The sequence below is a fragment of the Calliphora vicina genome, chromosome 4 (assembly GCF_958450345.1).
Source record: "Calliphora vicina chromosome 4, idCalVici1.1, whole genome shotgun sequence".
NCBI lineage: Eukaryota > Metazoa > Arthropoda > Insecta > Diptera > Calliphoridae > Calliphora > Calliphora vicina.
The window spans coordinates 29,312,386-29,334,272 of NC_088783.1; the positions used below are offsets into that span (position 1 = coordinate 29,312,386).

A 21,887-nucleotide genomic window follows, 5' to 3' on the forward strand; every position below is an offset into this window, starting at 1 on the left:
TAAGCAGCATTTCATGTTTGCCACAATATCTCGTAACGAAAATTATATACTTATTTTTATTATTTGTTTTCGTCAGTATAACCCACCGTAAATCCCCTTTTTATTTTTATGAAGTAAGATTTCTTTTATATTCTTTGTATTAAGGCTTGTTAGCACATGGGACATTTCTGGAAATATGCATTAATGTCTTAAGGTGTAGAGGTTTTTAAATTTCTTTATAGTGTATTAAAATTTGGAAATAAATATTTGTCGCAAATCATTTGTGCAAATACGAACTTGGACAAGTCAGTCATGTGGTTTGTGCTATTTGAGCACAAAGCAGAGCTTGGAATTAATTAGTTAATTAAATTTAAACTTAATTCACAAAATGTCAGCAATTGATTCCATAAAAGCATACATACAACAAAACAAATACTTTTTAGCCTCTTCATTCAAATACTTTTATTTGAATAGAATTCATTCACTATTGAATAAAATTCATTTAATTCAAGTTAAAATTGTTGTTCATTCTAATTTATACCAAATTGAATTTGTTCTTCATTCAATTTGTTTTTGTTTTAAATCATTTTCTAAATAAAATGAATTGAAAACAATTTTCTAACCCGTATTTGCAATAGATTTGAATTAAAGAAAAATTCAATCATTCAATAAATTTTACTAATCTAATAAAATGGATTTAAACTAAAGCAACAAATTCTAAAAAGAATGAATTCTCAAAGGAATGAAGTGCTAAGGAATTAAGCATATAAATTCTTTAATCAAATAATTAAGAAAAAATTAAATTTGTGTACAGGTCCTATTTGATTGAATTTAATAATAAGAATTCTTTGTTTTAATTTTATATTAAACATTATTGTTTATATTGTTTATAAATTACGAATTTAATTTTGAATATTTTTTTAAGAATTGACATTCAAAAACGCTGAATTATTTTCTGTCACAAACTGATTCGGGAGACAATATTAGTGTGGGCTATTAACGATAACTTGACCCAAAGTCGGATCGAAACTTAAACCTTTATATTCGGAAGAAAGTTTTGTGAAAATAACGATTTTATTAAAAAAATATTATTAAATTTTAAATATTTTTGTAATTTTTTTTTTTGTGAATCTTCGAATTTGAAATTCGTTTTTTTTATTAGTTATAGATTTTTTCTGAGCTTTTTCTGAACTTATTGTTTTTTTGAATATGTTTGCTATTTATGAAATTTTAATTTTTAGTTTAGTGATAATTTAGACTTTATATGTGCGTTACCAGGATCAAGTACGCGACAATCGGAACAAAGACTTTTTAAACTAAAGTAAAATATTGTGATTTTTCATTGATGGTTGTTATGTTGAAATTAGAGTGCTAATCGGGACTGATTTTTGAAAATCCCGGGCTTCGGGATTTGGTAAAGAATCGGGAAATCTAAAATCCCGAAAATTATAAGAAAGGAACGTACATAATTATGTCTTTGCAATTGAAAGAAAATTTTTTTATTTAGCTATTTATTTTATTAGTTCTAAAAAGCATAAAATACTTGCATGAGTAAATTATATAAGAAAAAATAACAATAAAGTATGTACATTAGGGTGGGTCGATTTTTTTCACAAAAAATCGTATAGCAGAAACGCATTCTGCAGAAAATTCTAAGAAATTTTCCCCAAGAAACCGTAGGTCTAAAATCAAATCCTATCTTGCGAATTTCGTCTTTTATCCAATGATATTTCAGTATTTATTTTTTTAATAGTTTTTTTATTGGATAAATGACGAAATGCGCCAGATAGGATTTGATTTTAGACCAATGGTTTCTTCAGGAAACTTTCATAGAATTTTCCGTAGATTGCGCTTCTGCTATACGATTTTTTACTTTTTGATCGTCCATACAAATCGACCCAGCCTAATGTACATACTGGTGCAAACAGTATCTTATCTTTTAGCCTTTTACCTCCTCATCTGAGATAAAATCATTTGAAGAGGATTTAAATTGAGTATTATTAGACAACTTACAAAAAAAAGGTGAAGAATTGATTTTCTTGATCCCCACTCAAGGAACACCAAAAATACCGTTTTCCTTTATTAACTAACAACTTGGTTTGAAATTCTTCTTATATAGTGCTATAATAACTTTAACTTTTTAACGAAGCCAGGTAATGGATTTTCTGCATAAGGCTCAAATTTCTCCAGTTTTAGTATAATTGTAATAGTATTGTTCCTTCTTTCGGCATACTTTTTCCACAACAAAAGATGCGTTCAAAATAATACATTTGTTATCGAGAAAAGATGCACTTAAGATAGCGAACGAGACACAGTTTGAAATTAATCAAAATAAAACGTTTAGTGTGATTATTATATGCAATAAGTCTTTTAGTTAAATCTACTAAATTTTAATCTGAATTAAAATTTTCAGCTAATCGTTTTAGCTGAGTACTGTTGACAAACGATTATTTAGATACAAGAACCCGACACTAGAATATAAATAAAATAAAAAGAAAAATGTATCTTTAATCGAGCTTTCTTTGGCTTTTTTAAAATTTTTGTTTTAATTTGTTGTTGATAAACAAATTTCACGAAAATTTCATATCTTATTGTTCTGGGCAATAATTTTGGATAAAAACATAGATTATTGTATTTTATAGATCATAGCTGAGTAATATCTTAATTTTGTGGAATTTACAAAACCGATATACAAAACTTATGGTGTAGGGTAGACAAATGTCCCCTTAAATGCTTTTAAATATTCATTTAATCCTTGAACTTAATGCATGCAATTCCTGCATGCATAAATAAACTCTTTTTCCCCTCAATATTCATAAATATTTATAAAAATATCTTTAAATGTATGAATTTGAAAAATAATATTAAAAAAACATATGTTAAAAAACAACTACAACAACATCATCATCATACTTACGGGCAACGACAACATCAATTTTTTCACTAAATATTGAGCCGGCATCATTTTTAGCAATGCATTTATAACTGCCGGCATCCTCCCGTTGTGTATTCAATATACGTAGATACTGACTGGATGAAAAATCACCAACGGGTATACCATTCTTTAACCAGCGATATTGAGGTTGTGGATAACCTGCAATGAAAAAGAAAAGGAAATATTATTAAATATAAATAAAGGAAAGTAAACAAAAACAAAAAAAATAAGTAAAAAAATTAAATTAAGAATACAAAAAAAAGCAAAAAAGTTAAAGTACTGCAAGTACAGCAGCAGGAATATTTATATTTGCAAAATATAGTTGCTATTTTATAGTTACATATAGTTGAAAGTTTGTTGGTAAATAAGAAGTCACTGGACTCTCATGTCAGTAACAATAACTAATGTTAGATAGTTTGTAAGTATTTTTTCATTTATACAATTGATGTAGCAACAATATACAATACATCTATTTCCCATTCTCAATGAATAGAATTTCAATTCAAAATATTTATGTTTGTACATATTTAGAGGAAATCGAACTGTGTGCTATTTCTTTTTTTTTGTTTTTGCAAACCAAACAAAACATCTGCAATAATTTTAGCAAAACGTGTATGTGCATTTTTTAAAACTGTTTAAGTTCTCTGGCTTGTTTATGTTTTGCGCTGGGGAAAAACGAAAAACATTTATATCCGGAAGGTAGAACAAAAAAAAAGAATATACGCTGACATGTATTTATTGAATTTATTAGACATTAGGCTGTTGTTTACTTGTTTGCGCTGTATATTTTTTTCATAATCTCTCTTATTGTAATCCACACAAATTATGCTTAAAAACCAATGCGAAGTTTTTTTTCAACAGCAGATAGAAGTGATAAAAAAAGGAATATTTAGTGAAATTTTGTTTCTACTTTATTAGGGTGGGATAATACAGAGTAATTTATTTATCAAAAACATAAACACATAAGAGTTTGTTTATTGAAATATTGATATAACACACTCGAAATTTTTAATATAAGTCCGGAAATTTATCACGGATTGGTGTCGCATTTGACGAAATACTTTTATAAATTGTTGTAAACAAATATTTTAGGATCTGCTATGTTGTGACCACTAAAAAAAAAGAAATTGTGTTTTGCTATGCCAACTCAAACACATTGTTAAGTTATGCCATTGCAACACATGAACATATGGAGTTTTTCCAAGTCTACTGGCTTGCCATGTGGCGAGAGGTTAAAGTGGTCTTTATACCTAAGGCTGGGGGCAAATATGAACAACTGCCAAAGTCGTATAGACCAATTAGTCTCAGCTCGTTTTTCTTGAAAACGATGGAGAAACTATAAGGGATGCCTATCTTTTGATGAATCCAATACACCGTTTTCAGTTTGCGTATCAACCTGGTAAATCTACGGTGACTGACATTCAGGGGGCCTACGACAATACGTCATACGGTGCTATTGATCTAGCACTCCATAGAAAAGGGGTTCCATACACTATAAGGAAATGAATTTTGGAAATGCTGTCATAGAGGGTTATTAAGTTAGACTTAGGAGGGTCATCCATAACCATACGAGCAACTAGGGGATGTTCAGAAGGTGGTGTATTATCGCCTGTATTGTGGACTCTGGTTATCGATTAAATACTGGAAGAACTTGGGATTCCGTACATATGGTTACGCTGACGAATTAATAATTTCTGTTACTGGGTGGGATGACGTAACGATATTGGATAGGATGCAGACTGCTCTGAATATAACCACCAAGTGGTGCTTGGAAAGAGGGTTGACCAAATAGAGAGTTATTAGACTCATATATCCTACATTCAATGGATCATCTAGAGGTAAAATATCTTGGGGTTGCACTCGATAGGACTCTCAATTGGAATTCTCACTTTTCTACAAGCGCCTTTTTGGTAAAAGGTAGGGGTTAAAACCAAAGATGATTTGATGGTCTTTTATTACAGCGATAAGGCCAATAATAACATGTGCCGCCTTGGCATGGTGGAATAAAGTGGAACAGATGACTGCGAGATCACTACTTGATTAGGTCTAGCCTCATAGCCTCATCTGCATTTATATTACTGATTCCATGAGGATCTGCTCCACCCATGCTTTGGGTGCAATCCTATACAGCCCACCCTTACATATATTGATAATAGAGGAAGGAGTGCATCCAGATTACCGGGGATATCCCGTCTAATGCCGGGTGATCTGGTTGGATACATACGCATTCTAGGCATCTTTGGGAATGATCCTAGTATTGCAGTACCATATACATGTCACCAACTTTGGTGTTACGTTTAGGGTTGTTATACCTGAAAGGGATTAGTGGATAAATCAAACATGTTGGCAGGATTAAGGAGTGAGATCGAAAAATTCTTAACACACGTTTTTCATTACATTTTTTAACCCAAGTATTATTTGAATTTTTTTTTGATCAAGTTACCTTTGAAAAACATGTCAGTTATTATGTGTAATGTCAATTATATTAATTTTTTTGTTAATCTGATTAAAATGAGTGACCAGAAAAAAGTGCGTACTGAAATTATTAAATATTTTCAACAAAACCCAACTTGGTCTTACAAAAAGTTGGCCAAGCATACAAAGGTCTGCCGTCAAACTGTTTCCAATGTTATTAAACAGTACCGGGAGAACTTGTCAGTTGATAGAAAACCTGGTTCAGGTAGAAGGAATGGTCCACATGATGTTTCTAAAGCCAAAAAAATAGAACGCATTTTCAAAAGAGCTCCCAACACATCCGGTAGGAAAGCAGCCCGGTTAGCTCAGTGCTCGGACTATTTGGTACGAAAAGTTAAAGCTAATGCAGGTTTAAAAACATACAAGGCTCAAAAAGTTCCTGACAGGAACGCTACTAAAAATTTAGAGGCCAAAAACAGAGCACGGAAATTGAAGTCAAGTTTTATAAAAAAATATTCTTGCTGCATAATGGATGACGAAACGTATGTTCTGGCAGATTTTTCGCAACTTCCAGGTCAAAAATTTTATGTTGCTGATGCTCGAGGGAATGTTGAAGAAAAGTTTAGGACCCAAAAGCAGACAAAATTTCCCAGAAAGTTCTTGGTATGGCAAGCAATATGCAGTTGCGGCAAAAGAAGCCACTCATTTGTTACAACGGGCTCTATAAATACCGAAATTTACATCAAGGAATGTTTACAAAAAAGGCTGCTTCCATTCATAAGACTTCATAATGTGTCCACTTATTTTTGGCCTGACTTGGCATCCTGTCACTATGGCAAACAAGCCCTTGAGTGGTACAAGAACAATAATGTGGTATTTGTACCAAGAGAGGCAAATCCTCCAAACTGCCCGGAGCTAAGGCCAGTGGAGAGATATTGGGCTCTTGTTAAAAGAGAATTGAAGAGTACAAAAAAGGTGTCCAAAAGTGTGGTAGATTTTAAACGGAGATGGACTACATGTTCGAGCAAAGTGACAGAAAGCACTATAAAAACGTTAATGGAAGGGTTTCCGAAAAAGGTTCAAAATTTCATCACTAGTGATTAAAACTATAAAAATAATTTTTTTTGTAAATTGTAATAATAATTTCAATCAAATAAAAAAAAAATTAAAGCTGTAAGTTTAGTGGTTTCTTTTTTATAAACATATATGTATGTTAAGAATTTTTCGATCTCACTCCTTATGTCGACAACGTGTGGTTTACAGATGGTTCCAAACAGGCTAATGTTGACACTGGGGCTGGTATAATGGGTACATTTCCATCAATATTTCAGGCGGAGCTTGTAATGTCGGATAGCCAGACTGCTCTTAGAGCCTTATCTTCATGAAAAAAACTAGATGAAATTATACACAACTTTTACATTGAATTTCAGGAAGCTATTAAAAATTGTAAATGTTTTCTTTAAATTTACTAAGTTGTGTTCAACATTGCATTCGTATGTCAAGCCGAGAATGATGACGTATGAAAATTAGATCATGACTTGACAATTATTACTAAGCGTTGAAAGAGAAAGTCGCATTTGTAAAAGAATTTGAGTGATTTCACTACATAATTTCAGCTTAAATCTTAATTTCTTATTTGAATTTTCATTTTATTAAAAAAAAATGTTCAATTATAAAAGTATTTGTATTTAGACTGCTATTTTTGTAAACCCAACTGTGATTTAATTTCATATATTTGCTGATTTTTTACTGATACAACACTTTATAATGAAATTTCGTTGATATGTACGAAAAATAAACATTAACATACTAAATCTATTAAAATCAGTTTTCAGCCAGGAAATGCCTTTAAAAAAATCAACTTATTTTTATAGTTTTAACAATTCACCCACAAACTAACATCTATTTGACATTTATAGCATTAGAAGGTTTGACTTTTTTGCTACCAAAAAAAAACAAAAAAATAAAAATTTAAATCTAAATTCTATGTAAATGTCCCTCAATAAAATGAAGAAGGTCTGTCTCTTATGGCCTCGGCCACAAAGAACGAACCACAGTGTAAAAAATAAGGAAAAATCATACAAAACAAAAATATTCGTTTTTTTTTTTTGCAGATTATAGAATGAAGAGGAAAATAGGATAAAAATCTCTCATTTATATGTAGTTTAAAGGATAGTAATATTCATTTCCATTCACTTATTCAAAAATCACCATTTTTTAATAAAAAATGTACGTATGTATGTATGCAAAACTTTCCTTTAAACATACATATATTTTTAAATGAGATCCTTTTTCTAAAGAGTTGCTGCTCACATATCCTGTCATTTTGTCTATATAGATACTATTACTCTCGGTGGGTGTTAAAACTAGTTACTAACAGTTTTGTTTAGTTCGCTGTTGTAGTTTAAAAATTGTGTGTTTTTTTTGCTAAACAAAACTATAGAGTAAACCAAGACTGTATGGTGAATCGTATCAGGCCAGGCCAAATGATTTACTCATAGATACAAACTCACACATATATATATTGTAGATTCGAAAGAAATCGTTTGTTTGAATGTTTTGTCTTCTTGTCTTTTATAAACGTAGTTTTTTTTTTATTTTTTTTTTGGAAAAAAATTATACTACACATTGACAATTGTCTGGCTGGTCAGGCATTCAAATACAGGCAACACTTTTGCAAATTGTGTGCCAAATCAACAGTAATACAGGAAAAGCTTTTTATTCTACCCTCAAAACTTCACATACACATGTTGCAAAAAAAAGAAATAAACCGAAAGAACAACTTCTAAATAGAAAACGATAGTATAATAGTTTATCCGGCTTTTCATAAGATATAGTAGTAGTGTAGTAGTGCCCTGGCATTATACTACTATTTCAATAAACATCTGCATATTCATTCACCAATATTTGTGCACGATGGATGCTGTAAAATTTGTGTGAAATTTTTTATAAATTTTGGAAACATGGATACTTTAACCATTAATGCGATATTTACAGCCAGTGAAAAAATATAGTTACACACAGCCAATCGAATGATTCGATTATATTAAAAAAAATTTTCGGTTTTTGCAAGAGAAAGTCGGTTGAGAAACAAGAATTACGATTGAAATATCCCAATATTTGTCACTACAACTTAACTTTGTCAGCCACTACAGAAATATCGGTCATTAAGACAGAATGATTCGTTTAGCTACTAATTCGACATGATTACAAGTTATGTAATTATGGTCACTGTAATGAACTTATAGAGACATAACATCATGAACTTATAGATACGTAACATTGTTTAAAATGGATATATATTCAATTCCAGTCCATGATATCAATTGGTCCCATACCTTCCTTTGTAAAACAGCCCACACCATAATATTGCCGACGCCAAACTTGGCTGTTTTATTTGTGTTCTTTGAGTAAAGTCTCTTTTCCTTTGGTACTCTCACAAATGATTTCCCATCACTGTCTCTTAAATTGTATTCGGATTCATTAGAAAAGAGTACAGGGGGGTTATTGTGTAATTCGATTCGAAAGGAAAATCGTTTGAATATGTATGCATTATACATGGAATTTCGAAGATGTAGTATTGGATTTCCGTAAGGTTTAAATTTAAACCCCAAAAAATATTAATTTATAACACAGACTCTTCTTTTTCTTCCAGTAAAATTTCAGTTCTCTAGCTTTTCTATTTAGAAAATTATGATAATTTTAATAAAACTACTTTTTTCCTATATTAATTAATATTAATCATACGTACTGGTAATAAATTAAAAACTACAAAACCGATCACTACAAAACTTGGTGTAGTAATAAAAAAGGAGTTGAGCTTTTCAAAGAGTTGTCGAATTAAAACATGAGTTGCGCTACAGAGCGCCCTATATATGACCACTATTGAATCTTTCATTAGAATGAAGTTTTAAGCTAAAATGAAAGAGGACTTAAGTTTTTCAAATGTTGTATTTTAAGAAATTTAATTCTAATCCAATGGTGGTGCAGCGGATCAAAGTTAATCACTTTTGAGTTACAAGGTTAAACTTAAGTTTTGTTAAATTTAAGATTTCGTTTGAATTTCGTATTCTATGACTCAATCTTGCTTAAGTAGAACAAAAAATGGAAAAAGTAGTTAGTTGTTCTAAATATTGTTTGAAATTTGTTATACCCACCACCAAATATATGGGGGTATATTGAGTTTGTCATATCGAAATATTGGTCGTAGAACCAAAATGTATACAGAGAGAAAACAGATTCGTGATAGCAACTGAATTTGTTGCCAATCGAATGATTCGGTATTGTAGCCACAACTGTAAAATTCGGTCACTAAGACAGTCATTCGATTGAAATTCGGTTGCTATCACGAATCTGTTTTCTCTGTGTATATCCTGGGTCCTCTTAATTGTATATGTCCGTTCGTCTGTTGAATGCACGATAGAGTCTCGAAGGAAGGACCTAGGGGGATAAAATTTTCCCAATATTCTTTGTTGATGAGAAATGTTAGAAAAGTAGAACCAGAATTATGTACCAAAAATGTTTAAGACATTACAATTTAAACAAGGAATTACTTTTCATCAAAGTTTTAGTTTTATACATACCAAATGCTCTCTATTATCAGTCTGTAAAATTTCAGCTTATTAGCTTTTCTATCTCAAAAACTATGATAAATGTTTTCTCTATAAATTAATATTAATCATACGTACTGATGTACAGTGGAAAAAATTAAAGCATGTTGGTCTTATAATCATGTTTTTTGATTTTTAGATTTTTTAAATTTGCAATATCCCTCGCATATCTGAATGTATTTATCTGTGTTTATTTAGTCCTTTTTTTATTTGTTGCTGAAAAGCAAACGGAAGTTTAAGCAAATGAAAGGCGTCTGTTGTGACACAAAATAATATCCTTTATTATGTAGGCTCGATTCACAATGTGACAATACAAAACAACAACAGTTACAAAAAAAAAAATACGAAAAAAAAATAGAAAAATACAAAAAAGGACCTAGAGAGAAAGGATAGAAACATAAATCTATAGTGCAGCACAAGTAACCCATCATTAACTTTTTAATGAAGTAAATATAATCTGAAAAAAATATTGTATAATCAGTACGAACGTTTGAGAATGGTGTTTCAATTAATAACATACAACTGGAAATGAAATGGATAAAAAGGAAATTAGTAAAAGAACACTTTACGGAAAAAAACGATAATGAACCATTCATTAAGAGAACAGACAAAAAAAAACATTAATGATTTAGGTATTCAACGGATTTGATATTACAAGTCATTATTGATTTCAACTCAAATGGTTTCTAAAAAAAATCATGGTAATTAAGTAGTTAATGGTATATATTTTAACTTTGGCAAATAGTGAGAAAAATCATTAAATTCAACAGGTGTGGTAAGTTTATGAGGCTTTATTTTACTTGTCTGCTTTAATTTTCTTTCATTATTTTTGGCAAAGTTCACTACCCTTTTGTACAAATTGTGAAAAAAAAACTAAAATTCATTTTGCTTTTGATTTTTAAGCAGTTCCTTACAACTTTATTAATATGACCCACTTAAAATAAAAACTAATGAGACGATAACCTTTAGACTCATAAAAATTTACAACTGAGAAAAACAAAAATGCAAAATTTTTATACAATTATTGTTTTGCTGGTAATTTGTTTGGATTTCATGTTATTGCAACAAAATCCTGTTGCTTTATAGTTCGACATGAAAGCGTGCCACATTTCCTTTTAATTTAAAAACATTGAAACTGTGGGAAAATTCTTTAAAGCTTAACATTTAATACCTTTTCAAGGTGAAATAATTTCAAACCCCAAGGGGTCTTTAATTCAAAATTAAATTGTGAAAATACAAACTGTTTTTTCAAAAATCAAATCAAACATTAAAATCAAGAAATCCAAATTTATGTTGAGAAGTAAGAAATTGAAATTCAGAAAACCTAACTAAGAATTGTACTATTGAAAAGCAATATTGGTGTTTAAACTTATGAGCAAAATTATTTGAATAACGTGAAACACAAATCTATCAGATATACTTTCTAGAATATGTCTCAAATCATCAGTCAAATCGGTCTATAAAAAACTGATTTTTTTTTATACCAATTTTTCTTTTAGGGTATATATGATTCGGTATAGCCGAATACAGCACGTCTACTTGTTTATATATTATCATTATTAACTAAATTTGTAAGATGTTTTAGAAAAACAATGTAATAACAATAAAGTTTAATTTTGTTTTCCCCAGAAATCCTTAGGAAAATTTCTATTATTTTTAAATGAAGAAAAATTTAATACGATTTTGTAGTTTTACGCGAATTTGACTGAAATGTAAAATTTTCTTCTTAAATTCAACAATTTAGTTTTCTTTTTTTTTAAAGAAAATTTTGTGAAATGAAATTTTGAATTTTCTTTTACTCGTGTATTTGAGGAGCAAAAAGAAAACGATTAGAAGCAAATAAAAAATGTAGGAAATCCCTCGACAATATGACGACTTAAGTAAGTCATTCTTTCAACTGAACTGTAAATAACATGTTTTATTTCAAAGGAAACATTTAAGCATATGAGTTGCAGAATGTAAAGGAAAAAATTCATATAAAATATCTAAATATCAAATTGCTAACCAATTTTAAATAAATCAGTTGAAGTGAAGGAAAATTTTTATTATTTAAAAGCAACTTAATTATTTAACTCTGCATCAGAGTCTATTAAAAATGCATTAAAGTCTGATTAAAAAACAAACAGCCCGTGCCGAATCTTATATACCCTTCATCTAAATATACTTTAAGATAAAGATGAAAAACTATTTTTGGTTAAAAAAATTTTTGTATGAAAAAATGTTTGATGACACATTTTTTTGGTGAAAATTTTTTTGTAAGAATAAAATTTGTTGGTGAAAAAAAAAAATTATTAAAAACGTCGCACAGTGGCGCCTGTAGAACAAGTGAGGTTGCAAAAATCAAATGTACCCCTAAACAAATATTGAATAAACATATTTTAAAGGAAATTGTCCAACGATTTCAAATATGCTACCACTATTAGAATCAAATTTTTGGTTCAGAAGATATAGCCCTTCAAAGTTGACTGATTTTCAGTGTGCAAAAAACAGATAATTTTTACGTAATTTGGTCCGCTTAAAGATAAAGTATCTCGAAAACTAGGTAACGGATAGCATTCTTCCTGAATTTGTGGATGTATCTATTTATTAAGAAAAGAATAAAAAAATTGTACTGTTTGCTTTGTGTTTGTCCAGCTAAATCGATATTTACCAACTATCCATTATTTCAATATTTCTCAACTTTGATGGCAAATAGAAAAAAAAATATAAATTTCTATATTTGCCATATTTTCAAAATAAGTTCTTTGATTATTCCTTTATTCCTAATGTAAACCTTTCCAGCTGCCCGTCCTTGCCCCATTTTTCGAGAGGTAAAATTTTGAAAAAAGACATGTTTCCAAAAATGTGTTGCATGTATTTTTTGGGCAATTTAGGACATGTAACCGTGAAAACCTTCTTTTACGGATATTGAGCAAAATTTTACAAAAAAATTAAAAATAAATTTAAAAAAAAAATAATATTTCGGAATATTTTACAAAAAATATGTGATAAAACACAAGTATTTTTTTATGAATATCTATATATATAAAAATTAAATGGTCCATGTATGTAATGGCATCACGTGATAACGGCTGGAGCGATTTGGGTGATTTTTTTTTATTCGATTCTATATTTTCAGGAGATGGTTTGTAAAGAAAAAAAAATCAAAAATTCCGGGTAAAACACGGATTTTATTTTTTTGAGTCCAGTCAACTGTAATAAAAAAGCTCCCTAAAGTATGCAGTACAAATTTAGATATTTTATTTGCAAATAAATAAGAACAGGCAGGTGTAGAACTAGTCAACTAGTTTACAATAAATTGCAATGCTTATTTACAATAAAAGGTTTTGCATACTTTTTATATGGGGGATAGGAGCAATTGTGCTGCTATCCTTATGAAACATAACATAAAACTTGTTTATAATAATAGTATCGAATTTCATCACGATACTATTATTTTTATGTGAGTTTTGAACGATAAAACCATTTTCAGAAAGGGACCTATATGTGGACTAGGTTCAAATATGGACAAATTTTCTTCATACTTTGTAGTATGATATCTGGGCACTTTTTAAATATCAATCGAACCGGGGCTATAGCTGAAATATTGATGTATCAATCATGTATGTTAGTTATTTGGATGGTTCGGAAAGTTGATTTCAACAGACAGACGCATACCACTATATGAATCCGAGATCTATAAAGATTAAGAATATATATACTTTACGGGGTTGAAAATGAAAAATTTAGAAGGTTATAATTAATTTTTTTACTTTTGTGTCTCAATAAATGAAGAAACAACTATTTTTTATCAAAGTCAAGGATGGCTAACGATTCGAAACGCTTAAAAGCTAAAGGTAATGCTAATTTGGATTATTTCGGTAACGGTACGGCCAATTTGATGCTGTTTCGGTAGTGGTGTTTTAATGATAACGTAAATTTCGGTCTGACTTAAATGATTAATAAGGTTCTATACTGAAAAATTTCCGTATAAGAATCAATACTTTTAAATACTCAGCAATTTTTCTACATCCAGCAAAAAAAATTTAAGAAGAAAAACATGTTATAAACTTACAGAAAAAAAAAGACATCTATCTCTCTCTCTTTCTATACTCAACTCAATTCAATACATTTTAGCTTAAAATATAACTGACTGACTTAGTACTTAACCCTTTTTCTTTCTACATGTGCTCATCTGTAGAGTTTATGTTTATTTTTTTGTTTTTAGTTTCGCATACAGTTCACATAAATTTATGTTTTCCATGCATGTTTGAAATTGTTACCACGTTCCATTACAGCAGCTACTATGACTAAACTACAACACTAGAACAAAAATATTTTTTGGCTTGGAATGCAGCAGGCAGTCAGGCTATTTGTGTGCAGTTGTGTTCTTGCCTTAATATATAATTGTACGAGTACATATATATAAAGAACCATTCAAACATTTTGTTTCTCATGCTCATATCTTGATTATTTTATTTGTGGATCTTTGCTCAACTAAGTAAAACTATTAAGAAAATTTCATTTCATTTCATTCTAAAATCTTGTATTTATTGGATAATGAATGAAAAAAACTATAAATAGAATAGGAAATTTAGAACGAGCTCATAAACACCGCATCTAAATTGAGTGTAGGGATGTTAGTTGTTAGATGTTGCACAACAAAATAAGTTATAGGAAATGTTATTACGTTTGGCTAAAGATTCAAACTGTTGAATCTGATGAATTCATACGTAAAATAACCAAGAATTTCACATTTACAGTATCTTTTCATCTGCAGCATGCAATATATGTGAATGTTGGTATTTCTTAACATTTCCTTCAACAACTGTTCGTCGTTTTTTTTGTGTGCATTTTATTTTTGTAAGAGAGCTGCTTTAGCTTATTTATGCTTCAGTTTTGGTTATTTATATTTTAATTCTATAAGAAAATCCATTCCACTCGTTAAAGCAAAGAAAAAGAAAGAATGAATGAAATCGTGTTTCACTTAATATCCGTAGCCACGAAACAAAAAAAAAAAAAAATCAGTGTTCATATTACACTGAATTGAATAAGATGCAAGCAACCAACCAACCAGCCAATTCTTCCAGCCATCTCTTCTGTATCCATGCATTCATTCATTCATTCATTCATGTTTTCTGTAGCATACTTTTTTGGCTTGTCGTTTTTAATATTGTTATTATTTGTGTGTGTGTAAGAAATTTTAGCTGTGAATTGCCAGAAATTGAGCCAACAGCAATAAGCATTGGGTTCGTTTCTGCTGGTTTGTAGCACTGTCAAACATTTTGTTGTTTAACTACTTGTCTGATAGTCTGTCAAATAGTTGAAATGTCCGTCCGTCCGACCCTCTGTCAATTTTACTAACTACTGGGTTATTCATTGACACGAGCATCTTTTGTACAAGTAACAAGTTTGGTTTTTCTCTCCTTTTTTGGTTAAACTTTCAAAGAGACAGTCAACTTGTGCCATTATTGATGCACATGCATGCAGCCAAGCATTTTCTCATCCTGACAATTTCGATTTATGTACGTTTGAATGTTTATGTGCCTGCCTGCCTGCCTGTTTGTCGTTTAGTCAGCCATTTTGGTGAAATCAGTGAAAACTAGGTTTCTTCCTGAGGCTTTAAGATAACACCTTCCATGCAGTATTTTACCCAAATTTATTTATGTTTATTGTATGCAGTATGTGGGTATGTGTGTTTCTGATGACACCCACTCTTTAAGACTTTTAGATTTATTTGGATTTACCGGTACTTATTTAGTTTAACTTTTGTAATAAAGTCAGGGCAGGGAATGTGCGTAGTCAAATTTAATATTACCTAAAGCGTTTGAATACAGTTCGAGTTACAGGGGACAAAGTTGGCCAATTAGATTATTGCTATAAATATTGTTACGAAATTACACTATCAATTTGAATTTAACGGTCTGTTACGACATGTTTACACATTATAAATATGTCCATCAGTAGAAGCTTCTACACGCAGAGAAAAAATATAGTTGGGCATGGTTACTGTAACCGTTTCAATATTGTTACAAGTTTTTTAACTATATTATAGTCATAGTAACCATGTACATGATTGTGGTAACCATAATATGGTTAATTTATGATTCACATGATTGTATCAACCATATATATGGTTACAGTAAACAAATATATGTTTGTGACAACCATTCATATGATGAAGGACTTATCATATTATGTTGCTCTCGGCTTATCATAATCTGAGAACAACATATGATAAAATTATTCATCATAAATATGGTTGCCACAAACATATGTATATTTGTTTACTGTAACCATATATATGGTTGATACAATCATGTGAATCATAAATTAACCATATTATGATTACTGTGACTATAATATTGTTAAAAATCTTGTAACACTATTTAAATGGTTACAGTAACCATGCCCAATTATATTTTTTCTCTGCGTGTACTTATCAACAATGTTGATAGTACGAAGTTATTAGCATTGTTTATAAGTATGGCAAAACCAGATGTTTAAGCTGCTAACATTAACGTTGAAACTGCTAAAAGCTCTAGAATTCGAATATTCTAGTTTTGTCCGTTAAGAACAATCATGAAGCTACTCGAAGAAAGATGGCGCTGTGTATAAATAGGTGGTGAGTTAACATCAACTCCCATGTACATTATAAAGTGTAATTTACGTGTGTATTATTCTGCATTATAAACTTGTGTATGTATTAAAAATACATAGTGAGTATTTAAACTGTTGCTGTGTACATTTGAATAAATCAAGAGTTGTTACAAATATTTAACTACTAAACTGCTTTTATTTGCAATCAAAAGTATACGGTTTATTTAAATAAACCACCATTTTTAAAAGGTAAAAACGTAACAATATAATAATGAAATTGATTCTTTATATTACAAATAATAATGATCAGTTACAGGTTTGTCATCAATTCATTGTTTTTGAATCTGTGCTGTTGAAGTAGTTTTTAGATTATAATTGACTTGGGTACCATACGAATTGAAGCTGAGAGACCTTGAAAGTCGATTTTTTTATGTCTGAAATGCTGCTTCAACGCTATAAAATAATTGTTCCGCCGAATCATTACCCGAATATTAAGAGATCGTATGTCAACCAGCCGAATCGACACCAAAGCCAAATATCCATGGCGCTAAGATAATTCTCTGTATTGTCTGTCTTATCTATTATGAGCTGCGGAAATCTGTCCAGACCATCATAGGAAAGCTGTACCTAACGCAACTGATTCGATTGATTTGAAGCAGACATTGACCGAAAAACGCCCAGAATATGCTGCTAGACATGAAACTGTAATATTCCATCATGACAACGATCGGCCACATGTTGTAATACCTGCTAAAAACTATTTATAATGTAGTGGTAAAAACTTCGATATGATTTGCTCCAAACAAGTCGTTTTTCAAGGTTTTTCAAGGCAAACTAACTCAACAACAGTTTGCCGATCAATGTTTATTGATGAAGCACCATCCCCCAGCAACATGTTTTGATAGTTTTTAGTTCGTTCTATGATGAATTTCGTAAATATTCGTTGTTGAGAGAAATATAGAAATTGAGGCATTTCGGGGAATTCGTTTAACATAGAACCTAGATGAAAGACGTCGATATAGTATGATCATTTTGATCATACTTAAAACGAGCTTTAAAATATTCTGAAAGAATGTTTGTATTTTCAGCAATGAAATTGTTAAATCGTGAGCATTCTTGACCAGGGATTTTCAATGTGGACTAATTCAACAATACGAGTAGTTTTCAATCGTTGTTTCTTCTAATGTGAATTTCGTAAAAATTCGTTGAGAAATAGCGACATTCCAGGGAATTTGCTTCACTTTCATACCATATTTGTCCTTTTCAAATAATAAATAAATTGGCCACAACAATTAATAATTTCTAGTGCATATTTCTAGTATGTGTCTTTGAAACTTATTAATAAAGATATGCATTCCCTACCCTGTGACTACACAGTTTCCTTAATGTTCGTATGTAACTGTATGCTTTATTTAGGTATTTCCTACAACAGAATATACGACAAAAAAAGACCCGTATAGAAAATTGTTTAGATGAATACTCAATTCAAATATGTACAAGCATAATATAAAGAAAGTATAAAATTCATTTTCGTTTTTAAAAAGGAAACTTTAACTTGAGTAGTTCTACTTTCTTTTGCAGATTGTCACACACAATCATATGCAGCATCCCGATGCAAAACTTTAACAGGAAAGTCACACTACAAGGCAGAGTTGTAGTAGTAGTTTCAGTTGCAGTTGCTATAACACAGTAGCAACATTGAAGTTAAAGTCAACATAGTTAAGAGGGTATAAAGAATGCTTTCCTCTTTCTACTTTTTTTGTTTTTTTTTTAGCATGACACATACTAGTCTTTTTTTTAGATTTGCGACGTAACTTATACATTTACACCATTCAACTTAAGCAAATCACATTTTTTATTCATGTCTTCATTAGGCGACTACAATGAACGACCGAAAAAAGTGCTACAACATATACTATGTACTTACTTATATGTAGCATGAATCCCGCATCCTTTAGAAAAAAAGGTTAAATTGCAACTGCAGGGTGGGTAGAGGTTAGGAGATAGGAAGCAAGATAGACAGTTTAGAATGTATGAGTCTTTAATATGTATATGAGTATAAATAATATAAAAAATATTAAGAACTTATCGTGTGAAAAACTTCACTAGATGCCTGAATGCTTCTAAATCTATATGTGAACAAGCACAACTCGTACAACATGTGAACCTTTATTTTTTTTATTTTTAAATATAATATTTGAAGTACTTTGGCATATGGTTTAGTTTTCTATTTTTTTTATTTTTGTTATTATTGTACATAAAATAAGTGTATATAAATGAATGTATGTGAGTTGATATGAATGTTTATATGTGAATAACTGGGTTTCTTTTATATTAAGATGAATGTACAAATTCATATATGCAGGCACCTATGCAGATTGTTAAAGGAATTCTTTCATTATTAGATACTGCAAAAGGTTTAAGTGTACATAAGCTGATATTTGTAGTATATAGGGACCATATTAAGGTTGTCATTCGAATACAAATTATTCGAATAATTAAAAAAAATATTTTTCTTCAAATGAACTTTTTTTCAATTTTTAATATTTTTCACTATAGGAAGCACATTAAGTTCGTCATTCGAATTAAAATTATTCAAATTATTAAAAAAAAATTTTTTTCTTCAAATGAACTTTTTTAAATTTTGAATATTTTTTACTAAGATTGTCATTCCAATAATTAAAAAATATATTTTTCTTCAAATGAACTTTTTTAAACTTTGAATATTTTTCACTGCTAAGTTTGTCATTCGAGTAAAAATTATTCGAATAATTAAAAAAAAAAATTTTAATTCAAATGACCTTTTTTAAATTTTGAATATTTTTCACTATAAGTACCTCACTAAGGTTGTTATTCGAATAAAAATTATTCCAATAAATAAAAAAAAAAATTTTTCTTTAAATGAACTTTTTTAAATTTTGAATATTTTTCATTACATGGATCACACTAGGTTGTCAATCGAATAATAAAAAACAAACATGTAGTACCTCACTAAGGTTGTTATTCGAATAATTAAAAAAAATATTTTTCTTCAAATGAACTTTTTTAAATTTTGAATATTTTTCACGAATACCACACTTCGAATAATTAAAAAAAAATATTTTTCTTCAAATGAACTTTTTTTAAATTTTGAATATTTTTCACTATAGTGACCAAACTAAGATTGTCATTCGAATAATTAAAAAAAAAAATTTCCTCAAATGAACTTTTTTAAATTTTGAATATTTTTCAATATATTAACCGCACTAATATATTAACCGCACATTCGAATAATAAATAATTTTTCTTCAATTTTGAATATTTTTCACTATAGGGACCACACAAAGTCTGTCATTCGAATAAAAATTATTCTTCATAAAAATTATTTTTCATTATAGGAACCACACTAGCTGTCATTCGAATAAAAATTATTCGAATAATTAAAAAAATATATTTTTCTTCAAATAAACTTTTTTCAATATTGAATATTTTTCACTACTATGTTTGTTATTCGAATAATTATAAAAAAAAAATATTTTTCTTCAAATAAACTTTTTCAATTTTGAATATTTCTCACTATAAGGACCTTACGTTGTTATTCGAATAATTAAAAAAATATTTTTTTTTTCAAATGAACCTTTTTCAATTTAGAATATTTTGCACTAAAACATGTTTTTATATTAAATTCATTTATTTACCAAATATTTTCACTTATTTTATTTTCATTTCCTGTTGAAAATTTTAATTATATGAATTAACACCTTTAAATTGTATGCATTCCATAAGAGTGCATAGAATTTGTTTAAAAACTAACTCAAAAAGTACAAAAAAAAGAACCTACATACGTGCTAAATAGATAAAAAACTGGGTTGAATATGATTCGTGCCATTTTACTTTAGTGACTGACTGAATGAATGCTTGCCTTTCGTGCCGCTCGCCTGCTAGAGCGCGTTCCTCACCAACATGCAGCATGTTCAACTTACCTGCTGTTGGAGTTGTTAGTTATTAAAAAAAAATATTTCTTGTGCTCTTTAGTTGGTGATTTTTTTCCCACTATTTCTTCTTTTAATATGAAAATAGCAGTTATTTTGGTTTATGGTTGCCTCTAAAAAGGTGTGGGAGTGTGGAAAATTGCACACCTGTTAGCTCAGTTCAGTTGAAATAATTTCCGTTTAGTTTTGTATTTGCTGTGTTATTTTTTTTTTGCATTTCTACACCAGCCGTTTAGAGTTTTTAATAAGGAAATCAACTTGAGTGTGAAAATTCTTCAGCATTTAAATAAATAAATAAATTTATTTAAACGAAGTTAAAGAATTTAGCAGCACAAGCAGCCACATAGCAAAGCAAGGTGAAGTTTTGTTTGGAGTTTAAAGTGTTTAGAGCAATTTGTATGACAGATTTTCTTAAAGTTTGTTAAATGTTTTGATTGGAGATAAAGTTACGAGGTTGGTGGGAAAAGTTGTTTTATGACAATAGATGAATATGTTTTTCTGTTTTTAGGAAATAAGGAAATCTGAAACTTGTTGATAAGCAGGATATTATGCCTAAAACTGCACTGTCTTTTTTGTAGCAGAGACTGAAAATAACTCAGTTTTAGTTATATTATTTAATAGCTTTGCTTTGAGATGTTTTGATTGTGTATTTACTGAAACGTGCGCTGAAAATTGTGGCCTGGGGTCAGATTCTGTAAAAATAGTCAAATTTTAGGAAGCATTTTATTAAAATTTATTTCTTTGTAGTCACAAATAAAATTTTCTGAAAACTTGACCTGTACAATTCGTTTGTACATAACTTCGTATTTGGTTAAGAGCTTGTAAGCATTAATTTGTTCTGCCGACTGCCATGATCTACAGCGATCGAAATATTTGAATATATCTTTAGTGCGATCAAATTGTTCTTTAAAATCATAAAAAATATCACATGTTCAAGATTCAATTTCATTTTTGATTTTCTACAAAAAACTTAAATAGCATTTCCATGAAAAAAGATAATAAACAGTTTTTCTTTAATCTAGTTTCTCCAAATGTATTAATAACCATATTAAAGTTCCCAGCCTAAATAGTCAAACCCCCAAATTTATAATCTGTCAATTGCTTAAACAATTCACTGTCAATATTTGAAATTCATTTGATTTACCAACAAAGTCAACACGCCATAAATAATAACACAGACAGCAACAAAATAGCAAATAAGTAAAACAAAATATGTACTTTTAATTTTCTGTGATTAATGGCTGCCGACAATCTCTTTTATTATATTTTACACAATGGTAAATGATGACTTTTGACCGTACTGCTAGTATAAAGCACTTTCATACATAAAGTACTTGATGTAATGGGAATTGCACTTTATTAGATGCTGATTATGAAACATCTTTAACAATTTTCCTC

The 21,887-nt window shown here is 29.5% G+C and overlaps 1 protein-coding gene across 4 annotated transcripts in view; it reads right to left on the reverse strand.

The window, feature by feature from the left end:
* sdk (sidekick cell adhesion molecule) overlaps positions 1-21,887 on the reverse strand; it is a 339,884-nt gene that overhangs the window by 63,084 nt on the left and 254,913 nt on the right. For all 4 annotated transcript variants that reach the window (XM_065510391.1, XM_065510392.1, XM_065510389.1 and 1 more), the window contains exon 3: positions 2,897-3,073. In XM_065510391.1, the coding sequence (XP_065366463.1) occupies positions 2,897-3,073 (177 nt within the window). The remainder of the gene's footprint in view (positions 1-2,896; positions 3,074-21,887) is intronic.